Source organism: Tamandua tetradactyla, chromosome 4 (assembly GCF_023851605.1).
Source record: "Tamandua tetradactyla isolate mTamTet1 chromosome 4, mTamTet1.pri, whole genome shotgun sequence".
NCBI lineage: Eukaryota > Metazoa > Chordata > Mammalia > Pilosa > Myrmecophagidae > Tamandua > Tamandua tetradactyla.
In genome coordinates this window covers 79110216-79133941 of record NC_135330.1, presented here as the reverse complement: position 1 = coordinate 79133941, position 23726 = coordinate 79110216, and the positions used below count along the sequence as shown (strand labels likewise).

General features: G+C 33.4%; 1 protein-coding gene across 2 annotated transcripts in view; it reads right to left on the bottom strand.

Annotated features, from left to right (window-relative positions):
• LYPLAL1 (lysophospholipase like 1) overlaps nucleotides 1-23726 on the bottom strand; it is a 50720-nt gene that overhangs the window by 5059 nt on the left and 21935 nt on the right. The window contains exons 3-5 of one of the 2 annotated variants that reach the window (XM_077157869.1): nucleotides 13844-14013; nucleotides 4363-4478; nucleotides 3497-3613 (exon numbers count right to left, since the gene is read on the bottom strand). In XM_077157869.1, coding sequence (XP_077013984.1) covers nucleotides 3497-3613; nucleotides 4363-4478; nucleotides 13844-14013 — 403 coding nt within the window. Of the gene's footprint in view, nucleotides 1-3268; nucleotides 3614-4362; nucleotides 4479-13843; nucleotides 14014-23726 lie in introns of those variants that run through there. The other variant, XM_077157868.1, reaches the window with a different exon arrangement.

Genomic DNA, 23726 nt, shown 5'->3' with positions numbered 1-23726 from the left:
TGAATGCAGAAAAGCAAATGAGAATATCAGTAAAAAATGAATTCTCTGAGTATACTAATAATGTTAAACCTCTACTCAGATCAGGAAAGAAGGAAAAAGAGACATATATTACCAAAACCACGAATGAGAAAAGTTTCATCACTAACAGGTTCTACAGTTATTAAAGAGTTAATAGAATATTTTGAACTTTATGCCAGTAAGTTTGATGGAATGGACAAATTAAACAAAACGTAAAAATTCCATTAAATATACATACTGCAAAGCTTGCTCAAGAAGAAATAATCTATCAAAGAAATTAAATTTATAGTTAAAAAAACTTCACAAGAAAGCTCCAGGCCCAAATGACTTCACTGGTTAATCTTCCAAACATTTAAAGAAGAAATAATATCAATTGGACACAAACTCTTCCAGAAAACTGAAAAGGAGAAAATACTTTCCATTCATTCTATGAGGTCAGTGTTACCATTACCCTGGTACCAAAACCAGATAAAGACATTACAAGAAAAGAAACTACAGGCCAATATCTCTAATGAATACTAAAGCAAAACTTAACACAATATTAACAAAGAGAATCCAACAATAGATAAAAATGACAATAAACCATGCCAAGTTTTGCTCAGGAATATAAGACTGGTCCAACATTTGAAATACAATATAATTCATACTACACTAAAGAAGGAAAATCATACAGTTACCTCAACAGATGCAAAAAATAGCATGTGAAAAATCCAACATCTATCTATGAAAAAATCACAGCAAAATAGAAATAGAAGGCAACTACTTCAACCTAAGTGCATTTTTGAAAAACAAACCCAGGGTTTACAACACACATATTAGTAAAAGACTAAATACTTGCACCCTAACAGCAGGATGTTCAGTCTTATCACTTCTATAAAATGTTGTACCAGACTATTAGCTAGTGCAACAGGACCAAAAAATAAATAAATAAATAAAAGGAAGGCCAGTAGGCAGGACAAAGTAAAACTTTTTATTTGCAGATGACATAATCATCTATGTAGAAAATCCTACTATATCTTTTTTTTATTTAAAATAGTGCCAGAACTAAATTTTACCAAGGTTGCAGTACACAAAAATTAATATATAAAAATCAACTACATTTCTATATACTAGTAACGGACAATAAGAAATTTTTAAAATACTATTTAAAATAGCATCAAAAATATGAAATGCCTAAGGATAAAAATGACAAAAGTGTGAAAAATCTTGATCACTGAAAACTACAAAAATTTCAGAAAGAAATTAATAAAGACTTGAACAAATGGAGATATAGTATGTTCATGGATAGGGAAGCCCAATAATATTAAAATGCCTGTTTTCCCTAAGTTGAAGGTGACTGTTAAATTAATACGGAAATGCCAAGGACTTAGAATTGCCAAAATAATATTTTAAAAAAGAGTATTGCAGTTCTTATACTACCTGATTTCAAGACTTGCTATAAATCTAAAATAATCGTCAGTGCTGTATTAGTGTAAAGAGGGCTAAACAGATCAATGGCATAGAACAGAGTCCAGAAGTAAACATATAAATGTCTGGAAAACTGATTTCAACAACAGTGCAAAGGCGATTAATTGGAGAATTATTGGAATAATTGGGTAGCCCCATGCAGAAATGATCATTGATACTTACTCTAATCACATACAAAAATTAACTTGAAATTGACAATAGACATAAATATAAAATTTTAAATAATAAAACTTCTAAACAAAAAACTAGGAAAAATATTAATGACTTTGGCTTTCTTAAGATTTCTTAAATATGACATCAAAAGCACACACATTAAAAATGAAAAAAATGGATTTCAAAATTAAACATTTTTGTTATTTGAAGGATACCATAGAGAGAATAAAAAGGCAAGCCACAGATTTGAAGAAAAATTTTGTAAAACATATATGAAAAAAGATTTATATTTAGAATACATAAAAACTCTACAAGAAGAGAAACAAGCTAATTTAAAATGGGCAAATGATTTGAATAGATACATCATCAAATAATTTACAGAAATCACAAATAAACATATATATATATATATAAAAAAATGCTTAACATCTTACTCATAAGGAAAATGCAAACTAAAACCAAAATGAGATACCACTTCATAACCCCTAAAGTGGATAAAATTAGAAAGACTGACCATATCCAGTGATGGTAAAGTTGTGGACCAATTGCTAACTGCTATCAGAATACAAATTGTACAACTACTTTGGAAAACAGTTTGGCAGTTTTTTATAAAGTTAAACACATTGCTACCATATAACCTGACCATTTCACTCCCACTTATTTACAAAAGAGAAATGACTACCTATATATAAAGTCTTTTACATAAATATTCAGTTTTATATCTAAGAGCCCCTTACTGGAATCCACCTAAATGTTTATCAAAGAATAATGAATAAGTAAATTCTGGTATGCCTGTCCAATGGAATACTTCTCTGCAACAAAAAAATTAACTATAATATGTGTAACCCAAGGGATGAATCTCAAAATAATTACGTTGAGTGAAAGCAGCCAGACAAAAAAGCATGTATTATATATTCTATTAATTCTATTAATATAAAATGGGGATGATACACATTTTACTAAACTGATAAAATTTGCTGTAAGGATCAAATGAGTTTATTATGTACTGAGTTCTGGCTATTTATATCACTTAAACCTTAACAACAATCTCACAGAATAAGTACTATTACTATCAATTTACAGATGAAACTGAGGACAAGGGTGGAGAGTGACAATTTGGTCTAGTAGAAAGAGACTCCACTGAGAACTGGAAAACCCGATTCTAGGCTTGGTTTTTGAGTCTCTGAGAAAAGTCTTCTATCCCTGGTATCTAATAACAATAACTGGTATTCTACCTATTGCACCAAGCTTTTGTGATGATTAAGTGATATAAGGTGAAATCACTTTATAAACATAGAGTATTAATATTACCCTGTTGAAAAGTACATAAACACATGTTTCTACATAAATATGAAAACTACACGAACATGAATAAAATAATTTAAAGAAAGTGGTAAGAAAGGTAAAATAACACAACATCTTTCATGTTTTTTCAATGCCCTTATTTAAACTACTTTAAAATACCTTTTTAAATTAAATGTTTAAATACGTAGGTCTCCAAGCATTTATAAAAACTGTACCTGAAAAATAGTGCGCAGATATTTTTCTAAATTAATGTTTACTATTAGCAAGATTATACTACTTTTTATGATGCTAAGCATTTTAATAATTATAAATACATAACAGTAAATTGTTGGTACTTCTTAATATTTTAATTTTCATTTATCAAATATAAATTGTTAATAAAAATCACTTTACAAAGACATTATATGTATATTAGCCAATTAGTCTCAATTCATTCATTTTCACTTTCTATTTCTTCTGGTAGCTTTTTAAGGATCCATGACTTCAGTTCTTCTAGCTCAGTTTTACTTAGCTCATGATAAACATTTGGGAAACTATAAAATTTTGTGCTCACTCCTAAAGATGTCAGCATTAAGTTTGTCTCTTCACCCCAAGAATGAAGAACTAACTCATCTGCAGTTCCATGACACTGAAATAACTCAGGAAGAATACCATCAGTTTTCTGAAGAGCCTAGAGAAGAAGAAATAAAAATGAAAATGTTTAAGAAAATTCCTTACTAGAAAATCATTTTAGGGACTGAGAGCACACAGAAAATTTCCAATTTCACCAAAGCTTCAGTAAGTAAAGGGAAAAAAGAGGCCGTGGTAGTACTGCCTGAGGTATACACAGGCTGGCCAAGCATGTGAGCTTACCACCTTGCCAGCACCAGTTGAATTGTAGTTAATACCTGACCTGTTTTCACCGTGTAAACTGTCTCAAAAAATGGCCAAAGCATTTCCTGAAGAATGTGAGTGAGTGTGAAGACAACCTACTTCACGTAGAGTAGAAAGCGAGAAGAGTACAGAGCTAGGGTACAATAAAGGGGCAAATTATATTCTAGGGCTCATTTCTGATATATGTTGTGTCTTTTCTACTCCTGGTGATGAAGCTGTAGCGCTGCACTAATTAGGATATTGCTAACAATAAGTATCAGCTATGAATTGATTTTTCACTTACTGATTATAAGATAATAATCAAATCTGGGCATAATTACCTATATTTTAATAAATATACAGGAAACATATATATCCCACATACATATCTTCTATCTTTCTCCCCTATCCTTTTTTTTCATCCTTTTCCCCAATCAAATCTTACTTGGCCAAGAATTTCCAGGAAGCTTCAATTGCCAATGCTCCAATTATCAATTTTATTTTTAGTTTCAATGTGTTTGTTTCACTATTTTTGTTTGGGTTTTATTTTTAAAATCTGTGACTTACCTGGTAAACGGCAGATGTTTTATTCAGAAAACTAGAAAGAGCAAATACTCCTGCCACATCTTGATGATTTCTATATGCTAAATGCATTGCCATGCATCCTCCCATAGAAAATCCTCCTAAAAGCAGAATTCACTTATCAGAAAACGCAGAATAAATTGATGCAATAATTTAGACCAAGATCTATCTATGCCTGATTTCCATAAATATTTTTAAAATGTCTTTTAAAGAAATATAGTGCTAAAAATAATTTTAGTCTACTTTAGGTTCCTGAGAAAATGACCTGTTAGAGTAAATAACACTGTTCCATTCATGTTATTACTGGTAAACAGATTCGTGTTAAGAGCTAAAATTGAACAAAGAAGTCATATTTGTCAAATAAAAATGTTTATCATAATTTAAAATGTAAGTCATAGGACAAGTGCCATTAAATTTCTAATGTCTACCTATAATTTTGTTTATACTTATAGGAATCCTCAACTACATGAACAATTAATAACATACACTTTTTTGCCTTATCTGCCAGGTTGTGGCCTGTGTGAGGAGCTGCATTTCTAATAATTGCTATAAAATGTTTAATGATCTTTGCATTAGGAAAGCTCCTCAACAATCTGGTGAATAAACATTTTTGGTTTGCAGTACTACTATGGATGATAAATCACTATGGGACAACAAAAATAATACATATATACTTCTATGTCCTCTATAAAAATAGAGTTTGAAAAAAGTCATTTATTAATTTTGTAAACATTTATTGTCTTTTACAATAATGCTGAACACTGTGCTAGTTACCAGAGACATGTAGATACATAGAGACCCTCTGGTTAAGACGGGTTTGATGGGAAAGCAGAAATGTAACAGAATATGCAGACAGGTACACAATATGATAGCAGAGAGCAGGTAGTGATTCCAAGCCTCACTGGAGGACAGAGACTTGTATGGTATTACTAACGAGTGAGAGAGTTAAGAGACATATCGGAAAGTTTAAATTTTTTAAAAGGGCATAATACATAAACTATGGCAATGTATAAAATGTTAAAAGCCATTGGGTTACATTATATTACCCATGAATTTGAACCTTAATAAGTCTTTGGCATGTCCCATTTAGATATGAAGAACTTTCTGTAGAGATTAGTACTTCTGATAAACGTTCATCGTAAGTTTTTGTTTTTCTGTTTTTAAGTTTTATTGTTTTTTTGCCACAATTCTAGTTATAGACTCTTCTTTGCTTTCCATGTTTCTCTATTTAACACATTATATGAGCTATAAAGGAAAATGCAATTTTGAAAAATAATTTTTATCAAGCTTTTAATATAATGAATATACATTAGTCCTCTAGATTTTGAAATTCTTAAGGGTAAAAAGCAGTTCTTTATTCCAACTGTCAAATTTTTATGGAGCACATAAACAAATATGGAGAGCTAAACAAGTGCTTCTGGTCTCTTTAATGACTGAATTCTTTACGTGTGCAGTGGTGAGTATATTGCCTGGCACACGGCAACAATTCAATAGATGATTGTTTAATTGAGTTTTTAGAAACCATGTATTACAGTCTGAAAGAAAAATTTAAAAAAACTTACAAATATGTTAAATTTATCATATTTAAAGATACACTAAATATTTTCTAATATAAGGTTTGTTGGAAAGAGAACTAGGGTGAAAATAAGGGGACTGAGCTTTCATTCTGCCTGGTAATCTCCATATACGCATCTGTGGGTAAATTATTTAATATCCAAGGTTTCATTTTCAACAAAATTATATAGCTGGGCTAGATGATCTCCAGGATTTCCAACAAGCATTTAAAATCTATTAGATAAATGCTTATTTATAATCAGTTGTAAAAATCAAACAGCAATGACTTTCAAAGTTTACAGTCATTGCAAATAGTCTATTTTTAATTTAGGGGAAAAAACAAAACTATGTCCCTCGGAACAGAATTCTAATCTTACTAAAAGTCACAGAATTGGCCTTAGCAGATGCTTACATTGTTTATATATTTTCCCCCTCTGTTATTTAAATCCTATTTATCTCCAAAAGGAATTCCAGGTTGCTTAAAATCACACACACTGTTAACATAACATTCCACCTCTAAAATGAAGGGAAAGGTGAGGGAGAGATCAGGGTGGAAGGGGGAATAGGAGAGCGGAAATGAAAGAGACTCAGACCATGATATTTGGGATAAGGGCAGTAATTAAGAATACAACTGGACGTTTAACTGTTTCCCCTGTAACCAGGCAATATTCTTTAACAGAAGGAATCACACCAGATCATACACAGAATATTTTTCTAGCTTTGAATTCCTAGGTGGAATTTATTAACTGGATCTTTACTGAACATAAAACTCAAATGATACATACAGTTACTTCTGCTATTGAGCCTTCAATAAAAGTCTGGAACAAGAAGATACAATAGCCATTATAAAATAGGGTGAAAACATAAGGTTAATGAGAGCTGGGTTTTTTGTCTATTTTAGAACACAGTGTCTTTTCATAGTTGCTCAAAAACATTTACTGAACTAATGAACACAATGTAAACTATAGTTCTAGAAGGATATTTCTGCAAGGAAACAAATTCATATCATCAGGAACTGTAGCTCCCTTGCTTAGAAAATCTAGAAGGAATGATACATGTGCCCAGGCCAATGATTCTTACATCTGTATCTCAAAAAATAAAGATTTCTGGACTCAGCCCCAGACCCATTAACACAATCTTGCTCCAAATCTTTAATTTTACAGAGCTCTTCATAGTCCATAAATCCAGATGTTTGAGAAAAACTGTCAGAAAAGTATCAGCAGTTGCATGGTAGACAATTCAAAATTAGATACATTAGTAAGAACAAAAAGTGACAATATGGTCAATGATTTATAAGAATTTCATATGCTATAATTTTAACTAAATTATAAATAGCTAAATGTTGCTAATGGCCTCCAAACTGAACAATGAACTTCTGACCATCTAAATTGAATCAGTGATTTTAAAAGCTTCAAATCTATAAGCAGAAAAAAAATAAAAGATTTCATAAGATCATAATGTAAAGGCTAAAATAAAGATAATTTCAAGATAAAATGTGCACAAAAATAGAGATTAGTAAGCAAAAACACATCAAAAATGATTTTAAAAGCATACCTTTCAATACAAGTTTATACATTAAGACCTCCTGTCACTTCACTTTTATTGACCTGAGGGTGACCTAATCACTTTATGTGATTTCAGGGCCCCTTGATGGTACCAGCCTCACTCATTAAAAAATGAATGTGTGGGAAATGTCATTAAGAACACACATAAATGCATCTTGCAGACATTTAACCTTATGTTCAATTCACATAATTCTCAGTGATGGAAAATGTACTCATTGAAATATTATTTTTAAGATTTAATCTACATCCCTTACCCATTTATAATCTAGTGAGGTAATCTGCAATTCCTCACCAGTCGCCTCTGACAATACAATCACCTTCAGCATCAGACATTACTATGAAAAGAAACTTTGTGCATTTTTTTCCTAACAGAAAAAAATTTAACACAAAGGACTAGTTATCTGAAATAAAATTTCCACTTAAGCCTCTAAAATGTAATATGAATTACTATTCAATAAGTAAATATCAAATAGTAAATTCATCATAGGTAATGATTATATCTATGTTTAGTTGGTAGTGAAATGTTAAAATGCCAAGGGTTAGCATTTTAACATACAGTGAAGGTTAAGAAGTTGAATAAAACATGTTAAAAATAATAAACTTGGCTTTTATGAACTCCTTAAATAAGACGAATAAAATGTAGAAAACCATTTTAGGAAAACTAAGAAAAATCTATCTGAAAGCAAAATCATAGGACAAACAAAACTTCAGTTTACCATGATTTGAATAGGATTTTAAAAATGTAACAAAATCCACCTCTCCCAATTCAACTATTCTTCCACTTAATTTATATATTACAACTATTCTTCAGATTGAACTGTGATACGTCTCAAAAGATCTGGGTATAGAAAATTATGTCTTCCATATTTATTTGTATATTTTCTCCCATAAAAAATTTACAGAATAAACAAAAATGTATTTTCCTTTATAGAAAGGTGTTAGAACAGCAGTCTCAAGCCCTTAAAGCCGTGATAACTGTTGTTGAAGAAACATAAGTGTTTATTATATATATTCAAAGAAAGTAAAAGAATACTATCATTTCCAATTTCAGCTCCCAGAAAGACTTTAAGAGAAAACTTTTATGTCAGGAAAATGCAGCCTGGACATTCTGATGTTAGGCTTCATCTTGGGAACGCCAATTATACCTTTATCTTATATTTATTTTAAATCTTATTATAAAATTAATATATTAATATATACTCATTGCAAAGTATAGATAATAAAGATATAAAGGGAGAAAAAAATCACCCAAAATCTTACCATCCATGCATAATATTTACATGTTCTATTAAAGTTCATTTTCACAGGTACACTCACTCTACATGTACAAATTTTATGGTTCATTTCCTCTTTCATGTAGCACCAATATGAAATCTTTCCATAGCATTATAAAACTTAACATTTTATTCATCAAATATACACTTACTAAGTGACTTCTATGTGAATATAGTATTTAATATTTACACAATATTCATTTGTATTAATGGCCCATAGTTTCCATAATCATCATATAATTAGTATTTAATTGCTAGTTAAATTTAATTGATTAAAGTAATTTTTTAATTGATTTAAATTACTCAACTGTAGTTCCAGAAGCAGATTCTCCTTCCTACTTCAAAATTCTGATGTCTCATGTTATTCTGGTAATCTGTTCATATAATTTATTAAGGTCTATATACCCTAGATCAATGTTAAACCTAAATTTTATCAGAATTTTCTCATCAATGAAGTATCACCACCTAGTGGCCTGAAAGGGATTCTCAACATGTAACAAAGTTTTTGACCAGATCAGGGAGCTGGGTTCTAGTTCCAACTCTATTTCATATTGGTCAGTAATCTCTTTGAATTTTAGTTTTTTCATCTCCAAAATGAGAATGATAATTTCCTGCTTATATATTCCAAGGCTCAAGAGAGAAACTGTATGTGAAAGTAACTTGTATAATTTATACACTATCTAAAAATAAAACTGTGATATATAAAAGCAATTTAAAAACTTTCAAGTAGAAATACAAATGTCAATTAATTTTAGTAGTATTATTACCATACTTTCCAAGCACAACAGTACACAATAAAAAATAATATTCTTTCTCCATCTTAATTTCTCACATTATAAAGAAACATACCAGAAGGAAATGAAGTATTTGCCTGACTGGATTCTTTTTTCCAGGGCAGATATTAACAGAAAGGCAGAATGTGCTGACTACTAAATATGCTGATATTCTGCACAGTGGGCAATCTTAGAACGTTAATAAAACCAGATGAAGACAGGGAAATCTAATGATATTCATATTTCTCACAGAATGCAAAATTTGAATATAGTCTGGCAATGACTATATTGCCAACTTTCAGAAAGTAATTTAAAAGTCACTATTTTATTGCATGCATTTCCCCTAAGTTTTATCATATCCTCTGTAGAACAGTGTTGGTTTAAATATATAAAAATTAGTAAAATATTAAGTCTAATATTTTTAATGTACAGAATGAGGATTCAGCAAATGTCTCCAAGGAATACACTTTCATTAAACACCTCCTAGTGAACCTTCTGACCCATTCTTCCTATCTTAACAAAAATGTTTTTTCTATTAAGAAAGCAATATATATACTGTAGAAAACAAAGAATTTGTCTTTATAACTAAACCACCCAGTTGATTATAATCACCATTAAGTATAATTTTACAGATCCTTGTACTTCCAAGATCTTATAAACAGTGTATGTGTCAATTTTGTCTTTCACCATTGTACCTTCTTGCTCTTCTCCTGGCCATCAAACTAGTTAACCTTCCATGTTGTTACTAGCATCAACGTTCTAAACTGATCACATCACTCTCTGGTATAATTCAATGATCCTAGAGATTGTTCTGCCTACCAAATCAGTATCTCCCAGGAGATTCTGATGTTCCCTGCTTTATGTCATAAATGCATTTCCCTCCTTGTTTATCAATAAAGTTCTTATTCTTTTTATGATTCAGTTTAAGGGCTACCTCTTCTAAGAAGCAGTTCTGAATGCCCAGAATTATTTACCTGTTCTCTCCTCACTTCTCTTTGTACATATTTCTATAGTACTGCTTGCCTTGGGTTGAAAAAAAGCTTTATTTCTATATCTCCCTCACATAACTGCAAACTCTTAGAGGTTTTCGTTTGTTTGGTGGTGGTGGTTGTTTTCTGGGGAGGTACTCCACCACTTAAACATTTTTATTAACAATTTGGGGATCAAATTTAACATGAAAAGTTTCATTTTCGACCTGACCAAGCTGGGCAGACCACCTAGAAAAGGTGAGAAATCATATATTATAAAAATAATTGTCTCTAAAACTGAATATAATAAAATACAACTAACCAAACCAAAACCACCGAAAAAGAATGAGCTTTGCATCAGTTTCCTAGCTGCTAAAACAAATATTGTATAATGGGTTGGCTTAATGACAAAAATTTATTGGCTCATGGTTTCAGAAGCTAGAAAGCTTGCTTCCTTCTTGGGTCCGTATCTTCTGGATGGCTGGCATTTCCATCACATCGCAATGAATGCAAACAGTGCTGTTTTCTTTCTTTTCTGAGTTCTGATAACTTCCAGTTTCTGGCTGCACACTGTGGCTTCTCTTTCTGTATCCAATTTCCTTTGCTTATAAGGACTTCAGTCATTTTGGATTAAGGTCCACTCTCTGTATGGGCACATGGTAACTCATAACATCTTTTAAAGTCCTATTACAAATGGGCTCACACCCACAGGACCAGAGGTTAGGAGTTGAACATGCCTTTTGTGAGGGGCATAATTCAATCTCTAATGGGCTCCCATCTATTCCAAATATAGAAGAGCAATTTTGTTTACAGAGTTATACACACTGCAATTATAACCTCAGTGACAAGGACCCCATGACCACAATCTTGTCTAATATTAAATCAGAAATCTCATTATATATTAAAATAAATAAGGATAACATAATATTTGTACCTCTCTGGTCTTAAGAAAACTCATAGCTTCTTTGGTATACAAGGATGAATGAGAAGTAACTGATAGATTTGGGGAAGGGAGTGAAATGGGGATGGGGTAAGAGACAAGTAGACAGGAGTTACAATTTAATGTGATAAGTTCTTTAATACATATACATTAAGAGTACTAATTAGAGTATTTTCTACTTTTTTTCCTTATGAAGATTTGCAAATTTATTTTTCTTACCCTAATCTTGTTCTTGTTTCTCACTGCCAGCAAATTACTTCAGACCTCATTACCTGCTACCCATACATTCAATAATGTTTTTCCCCATGCCTAATTTCTGATCCCTTCACTTAATCCCTCTGCCATATTAATTTTCCTAAATCACAGTTCTAAATAACTATATGACCCAAACCACAATCTTCAATAATCCCACACCATTTACAGAATAAAGTATAAAAAAAGGACTAAAAGACTATTTACTGAAAGCCTAGAATGAATAGGCACCATCTCCCAGTAAAAAAGGTATTGCATTATTATTCCCACTTTATAGATGAGGTAGCAAAAAATTCAGTGTAAATAATTAAGTGGCAGAATAGCTTGGAAAGATTTCTAAGAATCATGGGCTTGGAAATGGTAAACTTTAATTCTGAACCTCTTTTTGTCACTATACCCATCATGGTTTTCAGTCTCTTAGTCTGGCTGTCAGAGTCAACAAGACACCTTGAAGTCACAGAATAAACTTTCTGCTAAAGCCCTCTTAACGTTTCAACAGACAAAAATAACTAGCACTACTTTTTCCACTTCTACATTATTGTTCATATTATTTTCTATGCCTAGAACTCCATACCACAATGGCCAAAATTTAAATAATTTGTGCATCTCAAATGCATTGCCACTTCTTTTTAACCTTTCTCAAATAGGTCAAATTTCATATGACTTCTTCTTCCTCTTAATTCCTATGTTACTTAATTACTTAAATCATGAATTCACTGATCAGGTCAAACCATTATACGTTTCCATTGGGCTGGGTCCTGAGAAATGAAAATAAATATACATGATCATTTCTTTGAAAAGGTGTTAGTAATCAAAGGCTGGTTGAAATTATAGTTCTTACTGTTAAATACTTCACAGGTCCTTCCAAGTTATAAGCAATTCATGAGACAGATTCTATTTTACTTATCTGCATGTCCCTTTGAGCAGCTAGCATTCTGCCTGGTACACGGGGAAATCAAAAAAATATTTGCTAATTATTGAGAGATTTAGTCTATGATACAATCACATATTCTGAATTCTATGTAACAAATAGTATTCTAGCAGGTATCTCAGTCACCTTTTGCAACTATTTTATAATGCCCTAGACTGAGTTAGATATTCCTATCCAATGCTCTTCTTAGTACTCCCATAATGGTTTATGTTTACCTCTATCAGAGTTAAACAGAGTTAAACATGAATACATTGAAATTTAGATAAAGTAAACAGAGATGAAGAAAGCAAGGCCCAGAAAGTGATGATGTTACAGGATCAAAGTCAAACTGCTTTTAATAACAAAAGTGGAAGTTGAAGCTTAGCCAGAAGAGAAGGAATTCTATGTACCGTACCATGCTCCATCTCACCGCTCAACACAGCACTTCAATAAACACAAAATAATTTTATCAATTCACTCAAATCCTGTGTGTACAGGATTTCAATATGCATTTTAATGTTATTTAGAACACAATGGAAATCAATTCTTTCAAAAATACAAATCATTGTAAATTAATTACATTTTGGAATAAAGCATTTTCACCAAGATATGTTTTGTGCCACTCATTCTATACACTCCATTTCACTTTCGTATTATAGAAATAGTGATTTTAATAGTTTATGCACTGATGATTACAGAAAAAAGAAAAGGGCATTAAGTAGAATAAAGAGGTTACATAAAGCCATATTATATTCCCTTGGGAACAGAAATTGGTAAAACACAATTAACAAAAGTTTAAAAATATCTATTCCTATTATATTAATTTTGAAGAGTTTTAATTTTCATGAATTTGATGGTATATTTTGACTGTGTATTCTGCTTTATTTTAATCATGGTTTAGTTGTTTAGACATATTCATAAAACTTAAGCTAATTAAATATCTTATAAAATTGAAAAGAATAATCCCCAATTGAAAATTAACAAACTAGAAATAAAATTTTAGCCACCATACGATTCTCAAAATATGCTATTATTCAAAAAGAACATTAAAGTTTCAAAGCTGTTTGTAACTGTAATAGTTTTAAAACCCTTAATATGTGGTTTATCTGAAACTATGAATAAGTCAAATGATAAAGATACGTTTCTAAATAATGTGTCAAGTAGAATTCAGTGTATACAGAATTAGACAAAACTGAAAAAATATAAATTACCAACATTTAAAGGTCTTACCTATTAATATCCTGTTCTTCTTAATTCCACTTTTTACTTCATCATTAATTAAATCTGTAAGTACCTGACACATTACATCAATGGATTCAAGGTGTTCTGGGCAGTCATCAGATATTTTAAATCTGTCAAACCATACATTAGACATTGTTCCTTTCATAGGAGTATAGGGCCTGTTTAAAATCAAAGGAAGGGAGACGGAGGGGAGGGGAGAGGAGGAGACAGAGGTGGGCAGGAGAGAGGCATGGAAAGGGGGAAGGAAGAAGGAAGGAGAGAAGGGGAGAGAGCAAGAGTTAAAAAGAGAGAGAGAGAAAGTAGGACAGTAAGAGATGAAGGAGGGAGGGAAGGAAAATATTAAAATGGATGTTTTGATTTCTAAAAAATTGTAATTTTCCAAAAAATTAGTTTTAAATAAATAATTTTAATTCCAAGCTTATATTAAAAAGTCCATGTTAAAAAATACAACCCTCACCAAATACTGTATATAAAGTCTTCTGCAATTATATTGATTCCATTTGCATTAGCATTTATTAATGCCAATTCATCATCACTTACTCTCTCCAGCTGTTCAAGTAAATGACTGATTAACCAGGTTTACAATCAGTTATTTTTATTTCAACTTAATTTTCCTTCAACCTTTTTTTCTTCAGTGTAATGTTTAATATTTAAGTATTCGTAGCTAACTGAATGTTTGCTCATGCAAAAGATGCAGTACCTCAAAAAAAAAGATGCAGTACCTCAAAGTGGAAAAACAACTCACCAAAATGCTTTTTAATCTGTACCACATAAGTATGAAAGCTGAGTTAATAATTTAAGGGCTCTCTTAACCATATCCATGTAGAGCAACCTTAGAATAATAAGGGTCTTGAGTTTTATTACCAAGAATTTGAACTATCTGATTTAAACTTCTCAGGAAACTTTGAAACAAGAGGGTTTAATGGGATACAAATGATACGGAAGTTCTTGGCAGACATATTCAATAACGTTTGTACCATTTGAGTTCCAAATTACGTTTCCTGTTGAAGTTACAACTTTTGATGACCACAGATGCAGGATTCCTTCTAGACAACACATCTACTGCCTTTCTTCACCTCAGATTTTATCTATATAAATGAAATAAAAGCAGAAAATCTATAGTCAAGATCAAAAGAAAAGGGGATGAGGGCTGAAAGATAACAAATGAGATCTGAATGCGCCTTACTTTGTATTTCTCTAATGAAAAACCCAAGGAACTAGAAATATTACTGCCCATTTTCTCATAGACCATATCAAAAGAACTTCAGTCTGCAGTTCTGCTCTTTGGAAACACTCAGTTATTAGAACCAATGGGTGATTTCCCAGAAACAGGGGAACTGTTCCACTATCTTTCAATATTGATAATACCGCTTCAAAATAAATGTACACCCATTTTAGAAGCCTTGAAGTCAAGAGGGTTATATTTGGAAGGCTTCTCACAGAAGCTGAAAAGAAACCTGGAAACAAGAAATGTGCTCTGACTTAAATTTTTTCCTTTTTTTTTTATTATGATCATTCCATTCTACACATATAATCACTAATTCATAATATCATCACATAGTTGCATATTCATCATCATGATCATTTCTTAGAACATTTGCATCAATTCAAAAAAAGAAATAAAGACAACAGAAAAAAATTCATACATGCCATACCCCTTACCCCTCCTTTTCATTGATCACTAGCACTTCAATCAAAATTTATTTTAACATTTGTTCCCCCATTATTTTTTTTATTAATTAAAGAAAAAAAAGAAATTAACACAACATTTAGAAATCATTACATTCTACATATGCAATCAGTAATTCTTAACATCATCACATAGATGCATGATCATCATTTCTTAGTACATTTGCATCGATTTAGGAAAAGAACTAGCAAAACAACAGAAAAAGATATAGAATGTTAATATAGAGAAAAAATACAAATAATAATAGTAAAAAAAAAAAGACACAAACAGACAAACAAACAAACAAAAAAACCTATAGCTCAGATGCACCTTCATTCAGTGTTTTAACATGATTACTTTACAATTAGGTATTATTGTGCTGTTCATTTTTGAGTTTTTGTATCTAGTCCTGTTGCACAGTCTGTATCCCTTCAGCTCCAATTACCCATTATCTTACCCTGTTTCTAACTCCTAGTGGACTCTGTTACCAATGACATATTCCAAGTTTATTCTCGAATGTCGGTTCACATCAGTGGGACCATACAGTATTTGTCCTTTAGTTTTTGGCTAGACTCACTCAGCATAATGTTCTCTAGGTCCATCCATGTTATTACATGCTTCATAAGTTTATCCTGTCTTAAAGCTGCATAATATTCCATCGTATGTATATACCACAGTTTAGCCACTCGTCTGTTGATGGACATTTTGGCTGTTTCCATCTCTTTGCAATTGTAAATAACGCTGCTATAAACATTGGTGTGCAAATGTCCGTTTGTGTCTTTGCCCTTAAGTCCTTTGAGTAGATACCCAGCAATGGTATTGCTGGGTCGTATGGCAATTCTATATTCAGTTTTTTGAGGAACCACCAAACTGCCTTCCACAGTGGTTGCACCATTTGACATTCCCACCAACAGTGGATAAGTGTGCCTCTTTCTCTGCATCCTCTCCAGCACTTGTCATTTTCTGTTTTGTTGATAATGGCCATTCTGGTGGGTGTGAGATGATATCTCATTGTGGTTTTGATTTGCATTTCTCTAATGGCCAGGGACATTGAGCATCTCTTCATGTGCCTTTTGGCCATTTGTATTTCCTCTTCTGAGAGGTGTCTGTTCAAGTCTTTTTCCCATTTTGTAATTGGGTTGGCTGTCTTTTTGTTGTTGAGTTGGACAATGTCTTTATAAATTCTGGATACTAGACCTTTATCTGATATGTCGTTTCCAAATATTGTCTCCCATTGTGTAGGCTGTCTTTCTACTTTCTTGATGAAGTTCTTTGATGCACAAAAGTGTTTAATTTTGAGGAGCTCCCATTTATTTCTTTCTTTCTTCAGTGCTCTTGCTTTAGGTTTAAGGTCCATAAAACCGCCTCCAATTGTAAATTTCATAAGATATCTCCCTACATTTTCCTCTAACTGTTTTATGGTCTTAGACCTAATGTTTAGATCTTTGATCCATTTTGAGTTAACTTTTGTATAGGGTGTGAGATACGGATCTTCTTTCATTCTTTTGCATATGGATATCCAGTTCTCTAGGCACCATTTATTGAAGAGGCTGTTCTGTTCCAGGTGAGTTGGCTTGACTGCCTTATCAAAGATCAAATGTCCATAGACGAGAGGGTCTATATCTGAGTACTCTATTCAATTCCATTGGTCGATATATCTATTTTTATGCCAATACCATGCTGTTTTGACCACTGTGGCTTCATAATATGCCTTAAAGTCCGGCAGCGTGAGACCTCCAGCTTCGTTTCTTTTCCTCAAGATACTTTTAGCAATTCGGGGCACCCTGCCCTTCCAGATAAATTTGCTTATTGGTTTTTCTATTTCTGAAAAATAAGTTGTTGGGATTTTAATTGGTATTGCATTGAATCTGTAAATCAATTTAAGTAGGATTGACATCTTAACTATATTTAGTCATCCAATCCATGAACACGGTATGCCCTTCCATTTATTTAGGTCTTCTGTGATTTCTTTTAACAGTTTTTTGTAGTTTTCTTTGTATAGGTTTTTTGTCTCTTTAGTTAAATTTATTCCTAGGTATTTTATTCTTTTAGTTGCAATTGTAAATGGGATTCGTTTCTTGATTTTCCCCTCAGCTTGTTCATTACCAGTGTACAGAAATGCAACAGATTTTTGAATGTTGATCTTGTAACCTGCTACTTTGCTGTACTCATTTATTAGCTCTAGTAGTTTTGTTGTGGATTTTTCCGGGTTTTCGATGTATAGTATCATATCGTCTGCAAACAGTGATAGTTTTACTTCTTCCTTTTCAATTTTGATGCCTTGTATTTCTTTTTCTTGTCTAATTGCTCTGGCTAGAACCTCCAACACGATGTTGAATAATAGTGGTGATAATGGACATCCTTGTCTTGTTCCTGATCTTAGGGGGAAAGTTTTCAATTTTTCCCCATTGAGGATGATATTAGCTGTGGGTTTTTCATATATTCCCTCTATCATTTTAAGGAAGTTCCCTTGAATTCCTATCTTTTGAAGTGTTTTCAACAGGAAAGGATGTTGAATCTTGTCAAATGCCTTCTCTGCATCAACTGAGATGATCATGTGATTTTTCTGCTTTGATTTGTTGATATGGTGTATTACATTAATTGATTATCTTATGTTGAACCATCCTTGCATACCTGGGATGAATCCTACCTGGTCATGATGTATAATTCTTTTAATGTGTTGTTGGATTCGATTTGCTAGAATTTTGTTGAGGATTTTTGTATCTATAGTCATTAGAGAGATTGGTCTGTAGTTTTCTTTCTTTGTAATATCTTTGCCTGGTTTTGGTACGAGGGTGATGTTGGCTTCATAGAATGAATTAAGTAGCTTTCCCTCCACTTTGATTTTTTTGAAGAGGTTGAGGAGAGTTGGTACTAATTCTTTCTGGAATGTTTGATAGAATTCACATGTGAAGCCGTCTGGTCCTGGACTTTTCTTTTCAGGAAGCTTTTGAATGACTGATTCAATTTCTTTACTTGTGATTGGTTTGTTGAGGTCATCTATTTCTTCTTGAGTCAAAGTTGGTTGTTCATGCCTTTCCAGGAACCCGTCCATTTCATCTAAATTGTTGTATTTATTAGCGTAAAGTTGTTCATAGTATCCTGTTATTACCTCCTTTATTTCTGTGAGGTCAGTAGTTATGTCTCCTCTTCCATTTCTGATCTTATTTATTTGCATCCTCTCTCTTCTTCTTTTTGTCAATCTTGCTAAGGGCCCATCAATCTTGTTGATTTTCTCATAGAACCAACTTCTGGTCTTATTGATTTTCTCTATTGTTTTCATGTTTTCAATTTCATTTATTTCTGCTCTAATCTTTGTTATTTCTTTCCTTTTGCTTGCTTTGGGATTAGTTTGCTGTTCTTTCTCCAGTTCTTCCAAATGGATAGTTAATTCCTGAATTTTTGCCTTTTCTTCTTTTCTGATATAGGCATTTAGGGCAATAAATTTCCCTCTTAGCACTGCCTTTGCTGCGTCCCATAGGTTTTGATATGTTGTGTTTTCATTTTCATTCGCCTCGAGGTATTTGCTAATTTCTCTAGCAATTTCTTCTTTGACCCACTCGTTGTTTAGGAGTCTGTTGTTGAGCCTCCACGTATTTGTGAATTTTCTGGCACTCCGCCTATTATTGATTTCCAACTTCATTTCTTTATGATCCGAGAAAGTGTTGTGTATGATTTCAATCTTTTTAAATTTGTTAAGACTTGCTTTGTGACCCAGTATATGGTCTATCTTTGAGAATGATCCATGAGCACTTGAGAAAAAGGTGTATCCTGCTGTTGTGGGATGTAATGTCCTATAAATGTCTGTTAAGTCTAGCTCATTTATAGTAATATTCAGATTCTCTATTTCTTTATTGATCCTCTGTCTAGATGTTCTGTCCATTGATGAGAGTGGTGAATTGAAGTCTCCAACTATTATGATATATGAGTCTATTTCCCTTTTCAGTGTATTCCTCACGTATTTTGGGGCATTCTGGTTCGGTGCGTAAATATTTATGATTGTTATGTCTTCTTGTTTAATTGTTCCTTTTATTAGTATATAGTGTCCTTCTTTGTCTCTTTTAACTGCTTTACATTTGAAGTCTAATTTGTTGGATATTAGTGTAGCCACTCCTGCTCTTTTCTGGTTGTTATTTGCATGAAATATCTTTTCCCAACCTTTCACTTTCAACCTATGTTTATCTTTGGGTCTAAGATGTGTTTCCTGTAGACAGCATATAGAAGGATCCTGTTTTTTAATCCATTCTGCCAATCTATGTCTTTTGATTGGGGCATTCAGTCCATTGACATTTAGTGTTATTACTGTTTGGATAATATTTTCCTCTACCATTTTGCCTTTTGTATTATATATATCATATCTGATTTTCCTTTTTTGTACACTCTTCTCCATACCTCTCTCTTCTTTTCATATCTGACTCTAGTGCTCCCTTTCGTATTTCTTGAAGAGCTGATCTCTTGGTCACAAATTCTCTCAGTGACTTTTTGTCTGAGAATGTTTTAATTTCTCCCTCATTTTTGAAGGACAATTTTGCTGGATATAGGAGTCTTGGTTGGCAGTTTTTCTCTTTTAGTAATTTAAATATATCATCCCACTGTCTTCTAGCTTCCATGGTTTCTGCTGAGAAATCTACACATAGTCTTATTGGGTTTCCCTTGTATGTGATGGATTGTTTTTCTCTTGCTGCTTTCAAGATCCTCTCTTTCTGTTTGACCTCTGACATTCTAACTAGTAAGTGTCTTGGAGAATGCCTATTTGGGTCTATTCTCTTTGGGGTGCACTGCACTTCTTGGATCTGTAATTTTAGGTCTTTCATAAGAGTTGGGAAATTTTCAGTGACAATTTCTTCCATTAGTTTTTCTCCTCCTTTTCCCTTCTCTTCTCCTTCTGGGACACCCACAACACGTATATTTGTGCGCTTCATATTGTCATTCAGTTCCCTGATTCCCTGTTCAAATTTTTCCATTCTTTTCCCTATAGTTTCTGTTTCTTTTTGGAATTCAGATGTTCCATCCTCCAATTCACTAATTCTAGCTTCTGTCTCTTTAAATCTACCATTGTAGGTATCCATTGTTTTTTCCAGCTTTTCTACTTTGTCCTTCACTCCCATAAGTTCTGTGATTTGTTTTTTCAGTTTTTCTATTTCTTCTTTTTGTTCAGCCCATGTCTTCTTCATGTCCTCCCTCAATTTATCGATTTCGTGTTTGAAGAGGTTTTCCATTTCTGTTCGTATATTCAGCATTAGTTGTCTCAGCTCCTGTATCTCATTTGAACTATTGGTTTGTTCCTTTGACTGGGCCATATTTTCAATTTTCTGAGCATGATCCGTTATCTTCTGCTGGCGTCTGGGCATTTAATCAGATTTCCCTGGGTGTGAGTCCCAGCAGGTTGAAAGATTTTTCTGTGAAATTTCTGGGCTCTGTTTTTCTTATCCTGCCCAGTAGGTGGTGCTCGTGGCGCTCATCTGTCTGCGGGACCCACCAGTAAAAGATGCTGTGGCTCCTTTAACTTTGGAAACCTCTCGCTGTAGGGGGGGATCGCCAGCTGAAGCGGCTTGGGGGAGTGCCAATCCGAATCTCCCAGCCGGCCCGGGGATCTGCGCGCGGGCAGGGTTGCCGGCCTCCGCGGCTTGGGGGAGCCCCTGTCCAAATTTCCCAGCCGGCCCGGGGCGCCAAGCATGGCGGGGCGGCACCGGCCTCCGCAGCTTGGGGGAGCGCCTGTCCAAATTTCCTAGTCGGCCCAGTGCGCCAAGCGTGGCTGGGGGCCGCCAGCCACCACGACTTGGGGGAGTGCCTATCCTTCGTTCCCAGTTGGACCGGGAAGTCACGTGTTTGGAAGGGACCCCGGTTGCCGTTCTCTGCGGCTTGGGGATCTCCGACCCAATTCTCCCAGCTGGTCCAGGGGGCCGCGCATGGGGGGAGGGGGCACCAGCCGCCGCGGCTTGAGGGGACCGTCTGTCCAATTCTCCCAGCCGGCCCGAGAAGGAGGGAGGGAGGGGCTCCGGCCGCCTCCCGTCCAGGGAAGCCCGCGCCCCTCGACGATCTCACCGGAGCGGGTCCTCCCCGCCAGTCAGCCGTTCCAGAATGGGGTACACTGTCTTCTTGTCGTGGCTCCGGGAGCTGTTCTGTATCGTTTCTATTTCCCTAGTAGCTGTTCTGGAGGAGGAACTAAGACCCACGCGTCTTACTAAGCTGCCACCTTCTCCGGAAGTCCCATTATTTTTTTATTAATTAAAAAAAAAATTTTAAATACCAAAAAACACCAAACGCAAACATTCTTAACTTTTGATCATTCCGTTCTACATATATAATCAGCAATTCACAATATCATCACATAGTTGTATTTTCATCATCATGATCATTTCTTGGAACATTTACATCTATTCAGAAAAAGAAATAAAAAGACAACAGAAAAAAATTCATACATACTATACCTCTTGCCTCTCCCTTTCATTGATCACTAGCATTTCAATCTAAATTTATTTTAACATTTTTCCCCCTATTATTTATTTTTATTCCATATGTTTTACTCATCTGTTGATAGGTAGATAAAAGGAGCATCAGACACAAGGTTTTCACAATCACACAGTCCGACATTGTGAAAGCTATATCATTACAGAATCATCTTCAAGAAACATGGCTACTGGAACATATCTCTACATTTTCAGGCAGTTCCCTCCAGCCTCTCCGTTACATCTTGACTAACAAGGTGATATCTATTTAATGTGTAAGAATAACCTGAAGGATAACCTCTCAACTATGTTTGGAATCTCTCAGCCATTGACACTTTATTTTGGCTCTGACTTAAATTTAACAAGAACTCAAATACAGGGGATCTTCTGTTTATTTACTAAAATAGAATCATGTCATTAAAAAGTACTTTGCAACATGTTTTCTAAAATTTAAATGCATATAAAATGTAGATCCCTATAAGTCAGTACGTAAAATTCTAACATTATTCCTGGTTTATGCAGATACATAAAATTTTACAAATGTGAGATGCTACATGATGCATAGTGTTTTGATGCTTTTCATAGAAATTTTTATTTTATTCTACTCTATTCATTTGCTTGTCTCTCCATAATTTCTCTTCTCTCTCACTACCACCATACATCTTATCTCCCATACTAAGTAACCCATGTTAAATACCAATGATTTGATAGATATCCTTAAATATCTCCATTAAAACACATATATTTACAGGACCTTTTTTTACAGCACTATTTGCGTTTCAAAAAGAAATAAGCCTTCTTGCTTTCCTAGGTGCATAATGCTTTTTCCCTTTAACAATACCTCACAAAACTCATTCCATTTGGTGTAGCTTTAGTCCATCCTTTTTACTTGGCTGCACAATATCCTGCGACAAAGATGTACCATAATTTAATTAGTTGTTCCCCCACTAACGGGCATTCATTTAGTGCCCGTGTTTTAGACACTAAGAACAACACTCCATTAAACATACTTGTACACATTTTTACCTATCAGAATTTTTATTCTATGGAACAGAGTCCAAGGAATACTACTGCTGAGTTAAAGGGTGTAATTTCTATCTTAACATGTTTCAAAGTTGCTTCCCTGAAGACTATAAAAATTCATGTTTCTACAGGAAAGCTATGAGAGGATCCTTTAAACCATAGCCCTAATAGTCATAGGTGCTAACATGCTTTAAAATGTTACTGTTTAAGGATATCAAATATTAAGTTTCTGAAGTTTTTTTTAAATTTCTGAAGTTTTAAAGTCAACTTTATTAAGGTATAATTTACATATATAAAAGTGTACATTTTACATAGATTAAAGTTTTCACAATTTACCATCTCCATGTGGATCAAGACATTGTCTTTTCTTCAAAAAATTTCACCATGCCCCTTGACAGATAATTCCCATACACTGATTTCTGTAACTTTAAATTAGTCCTGCCTGTTCCTTGGAACTTCACATGAACAGAATTGCCCATTCACGTTGTTTGTCATTTTTTTATTCTTGATGATTTATTTCTTTATTAATATAGAAAAGTACTTTTATTGACACATAAATATTTGCCATCTGTATTTCAAATTTTTTCCCAATCTATTTTTGTATATTGACATTATGTATTTAAGGTATCTTTTTTTTTACCCAGGTAAAAGACTAGTTTTTGTACAATCAGATGTCTTTTGGTTAAATTTCTGTGTCTCCTGATTTAAGAAGGTCTTCCCAATAGATTGC